We start from the raw sequence: 10000 nt of genomic DNA, 5'->3' as shown, positions 1-10000 counted from the left end.
GGTTTAAAAAAAAAAAAAAAAAAAAAAGCACCAAAAGCTGGAAAAAGTGCCGAATAAATCCCGAAAAAAAAACCCGGCAAAAAACGGCAACAAACATCGTAAAAAAAGCGCGAAAAAAAAATCTATCAAATTTTTGACCTGGAAGGGCTGGCTCACGGTGAAAGGGAAGACAACACGCGGGTTAAGGACATTTTGGACATCCGGAGACGCGGACGTTCACAAAAACCGTCGCGCGTCGAAGCATTTGAACACATCTTTCGGTTCAGTCCTTCTGTGGCTCTATTAGGGCTTCAGTTGGAGCTCGGTGTCAAGTCGATGCTGTCCTTTTTAGCCATATCACACACACACACACACACACACACACACACACACACACAGTAAAGACCGTTCCATCAAGTGCTGTTCCTGCTCTATAACACTTGAAACACTGCCATGTCATGCTGTATTAACCCTTGCGTTGTCTTCGGGTCAAATTGACTCGTTTCCAAGTGTTTTATAGTGTTTTAAAATCAGAAATGTGGATTTCATTTAACCAAGTTAAATTAGTGATGACTTTCATTGAATTTTGTGGGTGTTTTATTTAATCTTATAGCATTTTTTTAACGGTTTCCACACAGTATCCGGACTAAACTTTGACATCGACCCGTCTGAGATCCACTCGACATCCCTCTGATCTCAACTATCAGTCAGAATAATTCATCATTTCTGCCTTTTTAAGTAAAAACGTACGTATAATTTGATAGAAATGAGGTTTGTTGGCCGTGAATTCCAAGAAGAAGTGTAAAACCTGTTATCAAACCAGCTCAGATTTGTTTTTCATTTAAGTGCCAAAAGCTGAAAAAAGGGACAAATAAATCATAAAAATTAACAAAAACATCAGAAAAGCACCAAAAAAATGTTAATTTTCAATTTTGACCTGGAAGGACAAGTCAGTACTCCCCGTGTCAGCCCAGTTGGAGAAATGCATTTTTTTTTATCTGTTTAAGTATGTAAACACAAGATTGTGCTGCTTCCTTATTCCCTTATTGGGTTCTGCAGAAGTCATGGATGTCTCTCCTGCTTCCTTATTCCCTTATTGGGTTCTGCAGAAGTCATGGATGTCTCTCCTGCTTCCTTATTCCCTTATTGGGTTCTGCAGAAGTCATGGATGTCTCTCCTGCTTCCTTATTCCCTTGTTGGGTTCTGCAGAAGTCATGGATGTCTCTCCTGCTTCCTTATTCCCTTGTTGGGTTCTGCAGAAGTCATGGATGTCTCTCCTGCTTCCTTATTCCCTTGTGGGTTCTGCAGAAGTCATGGATGTCTCTCCTGCTTCCTTATTCCCTGTTGGGTTCTGCAGAAGTCATGGATGTCTCTCCTGCTTCCTTATTCCCTTATTGGGTTCTGCAGAAGTCATGGATGTCTCTCCTGCTTCCTTATTCCCTTATTGGGTTCTGCAGAAGTCATGGATGTCTCTCCTGCTTCCTTATTCCCTTATTGGGTTCTGCAGAAGTCATGGATGTCTCTCCTGCTTCCTTATTCCCTTATTGGGTTCTGCAGAAGTCATGGATGTCTCTCCTGCTTCCTTATTCCCTTGTTGGGTTCTGCAGAAGTCATGGATGTCTCTCCTGCTTCCTTATTCCCTTATTGGGTTCTGCAGAAGTCATGGATGTCTCTCCTGCTTCCTTATTCCCTTGTTGGGTTCTGCAGAAGTCATGGATGTCTCTCCTGCTTCCTTATTCCCTTATTGGGTTCTGCAGAAGTCATGGATGTCTCTCCTGCTTCCTTATTCCCTTATTGGGTTCTGCAGAAGTCATGGATGTCTCTCCTGCTTCCTTATTCCCTTATTGGGTTCTGCAGAAGTCATGGATGTCTCTCCTGCTTCCTTATTCCCTTGTTGGGTTCTGCAGAAGTCATGGATGTCTCTCCTGCTTCCTTATTCCCTTATTGGGTTCTGCAGAAGTCATGGATGTCTCTCCTGCTTCCTTATTCCCTTGTTGGGTTCTGCAGAAGTCATGGATGTCTCTCCTGCTTCCTTATTCCCTTATTGGGTTCTGCAGAAGTCATGGATGTCTCTCCTGCTTCCTTATTCCCTTATTGGGTTCTGCAGAAGTCATGGATGTCTCTCCTGCTTCCTTATTCCCTTATTGGGTTCTGCAGAAGTCATGGATGTCTCTCCTGCTTCCTTATTCCCTTATTGGGTTCTGCAGAAGTCATGGATGTCTCTCCTGCTTCCTTATTCCCTTATTGGGTTCTGCAGAAGTCATGGATGTCTCTCCTGCTTCCTTATTCCCTTGTTGGTTCTGCAGAAGTCATGGATGTCTCTCCTGCTTCCTTATTCCCTTATTGGGTTCCACAGAAGTCATGGATGTCTCTCCTGCTTCCTTATTCCCTTATTGGGTTCCGCAGAAGTCATGGATGTCTCTCCTGCTTCCTTATTCCCTTATTGGGTTCTGCAGAAGTCATGGATGTCTCTCCTGCTTCCTTATTCCCTTGTTGGGTTCTGCAGAAGTCATGGATGTCTCTCCTGCTTCCTTATTCCCTTGTTGGGTTCTGCAGAAGTCATGGATGTCTCTCCTGCTTCCTTATTCCCTTGTTGGGTTCTGCAGAAGTCATGGATGTCTCTCCTGCTTCCTTATTCCCTTGTTGGGTTCTGCAGAAGTCATGGATGTCTCTCCTGCTTCCTTATTCCCTTGTTGGGTTCTGCAGAAGTCATGGATGTCTCTCCTGCTTCCTTATTCCCTTGTTGGGTTCTGCAGAAGTCATGGATGTCTCTCCTGCTTCCTTATTCCCTTGTTGGGTTCTGCAGAAGTCATGGAGTCTCTCCTGCTTCTTATTCCCTTGTTGGGTTCTGCAGAAGTCATGGATGTCTCTCCTGCTTCCTTATTCCCTTGTTGGGTTCTGCAGAAGTCATGGATGTCTCTCCTGCTTCCTTATTCCCTTGTTGGGTTCTGCAGAAGTCATGGATGTCTCTCCTGCTTCCTTATTCCCTTATTGGGTTCTGCAGAAGTCATGGATGTCTCTCCTGCTTCCTTATTCCCTTGTTGGGTTCTGCAGAAGTCATGGATGTCTCTCCTGCTTCCTTATTCCCTTATTGGGTTCTGCAGAAGTCATGGATGTCTCTCCTGCTTCTTATTCCCTTATGGGTTCTGCAGAAGTCATGGATGTCTCTCCTGCTTCCTTATTCCCTTATTGGGTTCTGCAGAAGTCATGGATGTCTCTCCTGCTTCCTTATTCCCTTATTGGGTTCTGCAGAAGTCATGGATGTCTCTCCTGCTTCCTTATTCCCTTGTTGGGTTCTGCAGAAGTCATGGATGTCTCTCCTGCTTCCTTATTCCCTTATTGGGTTCTGCAGAAGTCATGGATGTCTCTCCTGCTTCGGATTATTGCTTTATGCCGTGTTTGTGTAGAAATAAAAGGGGAATTTGTTGTCTCTGGTATGTGGATCTCAATGGAGCCGTTGCAGGAAATGACTCGGTTTATGATCGTTTTACCGGATAAAGGCGTGAAAACGTCATTGGGATATATTGTTAAGATGTTGTTTTGGACTCACTCCCATCACCTTAGTCACGTTTTATCATTTTATTGAATAACAGCGGATGTAATTTGGATTTTACAATCCTCTACAATTGACATGGACCAGGAGTCAACAGCCTAGAAGCGTCATTTCCACGCCTCCCATTCATTTCTATGGGAGCAGCGGTGCAATGCATTCTGGGAGCGTTGTGGGGACTCTGGAGAAGCGGGGGGCGTCGAGTCGCCCGCTCCTCATTTGCATAAACCCAGCCAACTGTTGCTGGTCTGAACTGAAGACAGATTTCGGTGAACTACGTACGTAAAGTAAGAGACCGTAGTCCAAACGAGCCGCCATTAGGATCGGTTTTTGGAATCCGGGAGGAGCCTGCCCCTCGTCCAATCAGGCGCAGCCATCGCCGACGTAGGAGGGCGTAGACCAGGGGGGTGTCAAACGTACGGCCTGTGGGCCAGAACGGCCCGCGAAAAGGGTCCAACCAGGCCCACTGGACTTTGCAAAGTGCAAAAAAAATGCCGAGGAGAAATTAATTCCAAATTTACAACTTTCAATCAAAGAAGGCGTTTTCTCTGAACATCACCCGTCTCTCCCGGGGTCCGTAACGTTACTATTTTTCCTACAATGTCCTGTCGCAGTAGGAACATCACGCTGAGAAGAAACCCTGTAGCGGATCACGCTCCTGATCTGAGTTTCCGGAGAGGGGTTCGCTGGTCACGTGAGATCAAATTAGGGGGACGTGGTCCATGAACCAAAAGGAGTTTTGACACCCCTGCTGTGGACTTGTCAAGCGTGCAGTGCTGGTCCCTCATATGTGGACATGTTCTAGCTTAACGCTGAAGATACCAGAGATGTTCCAGAGTGGTGGACCGACCGGCCGACCGACGTTGCCGTCCACAGAGACGTGTCGCCTCTTTGGTGTAACTGCGAAAGCAAAACCATCACATGGGAATTAGAGGATGACACGGGAGTGGATTACCTCGGCTGATTCTTCCCTCCTGGGCCTTGGCAGTGTTCCCCTTCAGACCGCCGGTCCCTGAATCCCTAGCGTACTGGACTCAGACTAAGCGCGTCTTACGAGCAGCGTGCATCGTGCCATCACCGTCACGTTCTACTCTCGTAAACTTCATTCATGTTTCAGACTTTCCCACCAGTTCTGTGAACTTAATAGCCGTGTCGTTACTTCTGACTTTGCGCTGTAAATCATGTTTTTGCCACATGGACTGTTGGCTCCCTCCATCGCTGCTCTTTGAACTACGGCGGCAGGCCGTGACCAAAAGCACCGATGGCTTCTGGGACGGCTGGGTCGTGTAGTATGTATTTTTTTAATTGCGTTACATTGTAGGCGTATTAAAAGGAAACTACAAAATGGTGCATTTACTTTTTTTTGCATTTAGATTTTTTTGTCGTCTTTGCCCCAACAGACCTTAGTGGTCCCCTAATACCGTGTCTGGAGTCTCTTTCCCAAAATTCAGCCTTGGTGCTATAATAATATTATTATACAATGTGTACATTATCATAATATTCCTCATCAAGTACGGAGTTATTTTGCTACAAAATGGGGAAAAATACTACGAAATGTGGAAAAATACTACAAAAATTTGGAAAAATGTGACAAAAATGTACAAAAAATACAGCAAAAATGTAGAAAAAAAGGACAACAAATTGGAAAAATACGACAAAAATGTAGAAAAATACCACAAAAATACATTTGTGTCATATCGCAATGTTACATAATCAACTTGACGACAACGTGACAACTTGACGGCATTTGAAGGACGTTTGCAGAGAAGAATTAAGAAATTTCAGTGTCCATGTTGTGCAATGCTTAATGGGGGGGGGGGGCCCACACACACACACACACCACACACACACCACACACACACAACACACACACACACACACACACACACATACTAAAGTTTTGGATTTTTTTTTTTGTAGATTTTTAGACATTTGTCGCTTTTTCCGATGTTTTTGATTTTTTTTTGTCACGTTTTCCGATTTTGTTGATCACATTTGTTGATTTTTTTTATCACTTTTTTGTTGATTTTGTTGATCACTTTTTTGTTGATTTTTTTCCTGTTTTTGTTTTGTAGATTTTTAATTTTTTGACATTTTTTTTGTCACTTTTTTAAAATTATTTTTCATTTCTCAATTTTTCAACAATTTCTTTGTCGCTTTTTCCGATGTTTTTGATGTTTTTTAGTCACGTTTTCCGATTTTTTTTTTTTTGGATCACTTTTTCAGCGTTTTAAAAACTAATGTTTTTGTTGATTTTCTTCCGCTTTTTTGGTTGATTTTTAGACATTTGTCCTTTTTACGATGTTTTTGATTTTTTTTTCTCACGTTTTCCGATTTTTTTGATCACTTTTTTGTTGATTTTTTTTCCTGTTTCTGTTTTGTAGATTTTCAATTTTTTGACATTTTTTTTTGTCACTTTTTTAAAATTAGTTTTCATTTGTCAATTTTTCAACAATTTCTTTGTCCCTTTTCCGATGTTTTTGATGTTTTTTAGTCACGTTTTCCGATTTTTTTCGATCACTTTTTCAGCGTTTTAAAAACTTTTTGTTGATTTTTTTTCCTGGTTTTTTTGTAGATTTTCCCGATGTTTTTGGTGTTTTTTGGTCACTTACTTTTTCAGCGTTTTAAAAACGAATGTTTTTGTTGATTTTCTTCCGCTTTTTTGGTTGATTTTTAGACATTTGTCCTTTTTACGATGTTTTTGATGTTTTTTTCTCACGTTTTCCGATTTTTTTATTTTTTTTGGAGTCCATGTTGTGCAAGGCTTAAAACCCCCCCCCCCCCCACACACACACAACACATACTAAGACTCAAGCTGGACAGCTGCCTCTAAGTGGGGGTAAATACTTTTGCAGTCAGTTATTTAATCTAATGATACTTGTCGGAGTATTTTAGTCGGTGCACAAGATCCAGGAACTCACATTTTAAGAAATGTGCCATTTTGGATCCATGTCCACATGGAGTTGGATGGCGTCTAGTTATCCTGGTTCCTGGTCTCCCATGACACCGGGTCAGTTTCCCGGTTGTGGGAAAATCCTTCTAATGTGTGTCGTGATGCCGAACCCTCCCTCCCCTGGTCCTGGTTTTGTTTGCTGTGGCTGGGACTGCGGTCCTAGTTTAAAACACGAGGACCGACTCTATTTGATTATTGTCTCCTACGGATGGGTTTCTGGTGACGGATCGCCCCCCCCACCCAGACCACAGTGTTGTGTCTGCAGTTTTTGGAGATGTCACTGAGGCAAAGGGTAGGGTGTGTTTATTTGGGAGAGGATGGTCTCAGCTGAGCTGGGCCAAGTGTGTATTTGGATGCTGCGAGGAGCCTGAAGTTCGGGAATCGACGCTCTTCCCACGGACTCTCGTCGTATTTGGAATAGTTGGGCTTTAAGAAATGCGTTGTCGTGTTTTTGTTACTTCGACACAATAGAAACTGAAGACACAGTCTCTCTCTTTGCAGATCTGCAGTTGCATGATATGCTGCGTGATCCACTTAGAAGAACTGCACTTATTTTGTCACGTGACACCCGGGTGGGTAGCGCTCGTTTTCGCCCCTTTTTGCCGTGACTCGGACTCGCCAGTTTTTGGACTCGGACTGGGCAATCGGACTCGCCGAATACCCCAGAGTAATATTAGTAGTTCAAGCCACGATCTTGTCCCCATGGGTCCCACAGTGTAAGGATTTTGTGTATGATTGCGTCATGGACTACTGTCACATAAAACCAGATCGGCGTTCAAATGCCCCCAAAATCCCAACAACAGCTTGTTTGTTCCGGCCGTCGGCTGTGTGTGTCAAAGTGTCCTCAACCGAGACGCTGACCCTCGACTCACTGACCGGGGCTCCTGCTGAATGCTAAGATGACAAGGCTCAAGATAAATACTCTGGGGGGGGGGGGGGGGGGTCATGCCCCGTGTCTCGTGTTACGGGGACTTGGTTGCTCTGTTGTGCGTCATGGCTTCTAACCCGGAGACCCTTGTGCGTCGTGGTCCTTGGTCTGCAAACACCACGGGTTTATGAACTGGGGGGGTGTAGCTCCACCTAAGGGGTGCGGGATTAATGACCCCCCCCCCCAACAGACCCAGAAGGATCAGTGTCAGTCCGGTCAGCTCACATGTTGCTGCAACAACTAGTAACGTTGGAAAAACTTGACCTCTTGAACGCTACAGTAGGCTATTTGCTGACGTTGTTTTCAATAATTGCAATTTAACAATGACATTAATGCGATTAATGGCGATTAAATATAAAACAAAGTTGCTTTCACTTTTCTGCAAGCTTCTGACCAACGTATATTTATATTTAGTCATATTAAGTCACGTATTTGGGTCAATTTTAATTTAATTTTTAATCTGTTTATTGACCCCCTAGGGGGAAATTACGATTTACACTCTGTGTCCACACTTTGTTAGTAATCACACACAGTCCTGAACTACACACACACACACACACACGCTCGGGTCCTATACATGCACTGGTCCATACGGGGACTTGAACCAGTGACCCTCCGGTTCCCAACCCAACCCCCTACGGACTGAGCTTTCAGCAATAGCCCAACCAAAACGGTTAAAAAAACCCTGGATTTCTCTGAGGTCTTGACTCCGTTACCCAGAATTCCACTGGTGCAGCAGGAACGAGCTCCAGTAGAGAGTCTGAGATTGACGGGGGGGGGGGGCTTTCACGTTGTCGCATGTTGCAGGTTCTGGATCCGGAGCTGGAGGTCGCCGATCACGCCTTCCCCCCTCTCTCCACACAACCCTCGGCACTCAAGATCCAGGTGAGGAAAACTCTTCTTCTCTGTCTACATCCGCGTAATGTCCTTTTACTTTGTGTTGGTTGTTCTAGGTCTGGCAATGCGAGACCAAGACCTTCTCAATCTGTAGCAGTAACTCCCGAGATTTTAATAACGTTAAAAGTTTGTGCGGCACTTCGCAAACGGCTCATAGCCTCAACCAGAACAGAGTCTATACAGTGGACAGATCTAGTCCCGATTTTGTTCCTATCCCCTGACCAATCGGCTATCCTACCGCGAGGTTCAATGCCTAACCCCGACCAATTGAGCTGCTTCGTAGGGCGGGACTTGCCTAGAAGTTACGTGGGATCCATATTAACGCCGCAAAATCCCTTTTGGCGTAAGTTCGACGCCGGTAGCGGCTCCCGTCACGGTGCCAGTAGGTGATGCGGAGGTATTACCGCCGGCGCATGTCTTAACCCTCTGAGCCCCGAGACACTCGCCCACGAGTCAAAAAGTCCCTCTGATTCATAGTTTAATAACTTTTGAACCATACGAGCGATTTATCACTTCGGTTGCGTTTGAATCCTGACGATTTCGGCTTTACGGAGGTCTCTCCGGGTCTTTCTAGCCTACAGGGGGTTTTCTTTCTATCCAGCCTGGAATTCAGCCTCTTTGGCCTTTAAATCCATATGTTATATCCAAGATTGGTCCACTTATGTCCATAATTCATCGCGTTGTTTGGCTCATTCTGCCGCGGCTCGCTCCTCCGTCTCTCTCTCTGTCGTCCTGTCTATTTTCCAGGAAAATACAGGCCCATATATGGGAGATAAAGGCACCCTCTTGTATGGAAGGCCAGAGGGGACAAAAGGCTATAGACTCTATGGAAGGCCAAATAACGCACTATCTAGACCATATTTGCTTGGTAGCATTTGGGGTGTAAATATCAATAAATATGACATTATTATGTTGATTATGGCATAAGTAAATGTCATGAGAGCAAAAACGTCTGGACTTTTTTTGGAAAAATGCACACAAAAAAATGATGTTCATATCTTGACTGCAACAATGGCCTCAGGGCCCCCAGGGTTAAGATGAGATGCCGTGCAGCTCTAGGCGGGCCGGTTGGCTTTAACTGGACCGCGTGTTTCAGGATAAGGAGATCCGGGGAGTCTTCCTGTGGCTGTTCGCTCGGCTCTTCCAGGGCTACCGCTGGTGTCTGCACATCATCCGCATTCACCCGGAGCCGGTGATCCGCTTCCACAAGGTCTGTACCGGAGACCGCTTACTACCACCACCAGTCTGACCCGTCGTCCGGTTCTCTTCGGATGAAGAACCGAGAGAGTCTTCAAAGGGGCTGATTGGTGTGTCGCGTTGTTCCCGCAGGCCGCCTTCCTGGGTCAGAGGTCGCTGACGGAGGACGACTTCCTCATGAAGGTGTTGGACGGCATGGCGTTTGCCGGCTTCGTGTCGGAGCGAGGGCCCCCTTACAGAGCCACCGACCTGTTCGACGACGTGAGTCTACCAGCTACACCGAGGCTACATTTACACCACTAGGTTGTACATTTTAGTCCAGCGTTTTGAGACAAAGCAAGTCTCCAAACGCTGGACTGATCTCCGTCCATATTGACACGTCCGACAAGACATATCACATGACCATCGGCATACTCTAGGCATGCATGTGGCGGTTTAAAAACTGAAAGCAGATTGTCTGACGTTACTCTGGGTTCAATATCATGGATGTGTGGTA

General features: G+C 45.1%; 1 protein-coding gene across 1 annotated transcript in view; it reads left to right on the top strand.

Annotated features, from left to right (window-relative positions):
• Positions 1-9807, top strand: part of LOC116678982 (myotubularin-related protein 5) — a 20132-nt gene extending 10325 nt beyond the window's left edge. The window contains exons 6-8 of the mRNA XM_032508719.1: positions 8218-8295; positions 9404-9517; positions 9637-9807. Of these exons, the coding sequence (XP_032364610.1) occupies positions 8218-8295; positions 9404-9517; positions 9637-9807 (363 nt within the window). The remainder of the gene's footprint in view (positions 1-8217; positions 8296-9403; positions 9518-9636) is intronic.
• Positions 9808-10000: the final 193 nt, after the last annotated feature.

The sequence above is a fragment of the Etheostoma spectabile genome, unplaced genomic scaffold (assembly GCF_008692095.1).
Source record: "Etheostoma spectabile isolate EspeVRDwgs_2016 unplaced genomic scaffold, UIUC_Espe_1.0 scaffold00009017, whole genome shotgun sequence".
NCBI lineage: Eukaryota > Metazoa > Chordata > Actinopteri > Perciformes > Percidae > Etheostoma > Etheostoma spectabile.
Note: the sequence above shows the minus strand (reverse complement) of the source record. Positions and strands in the feature narration are given on the sequence as shown.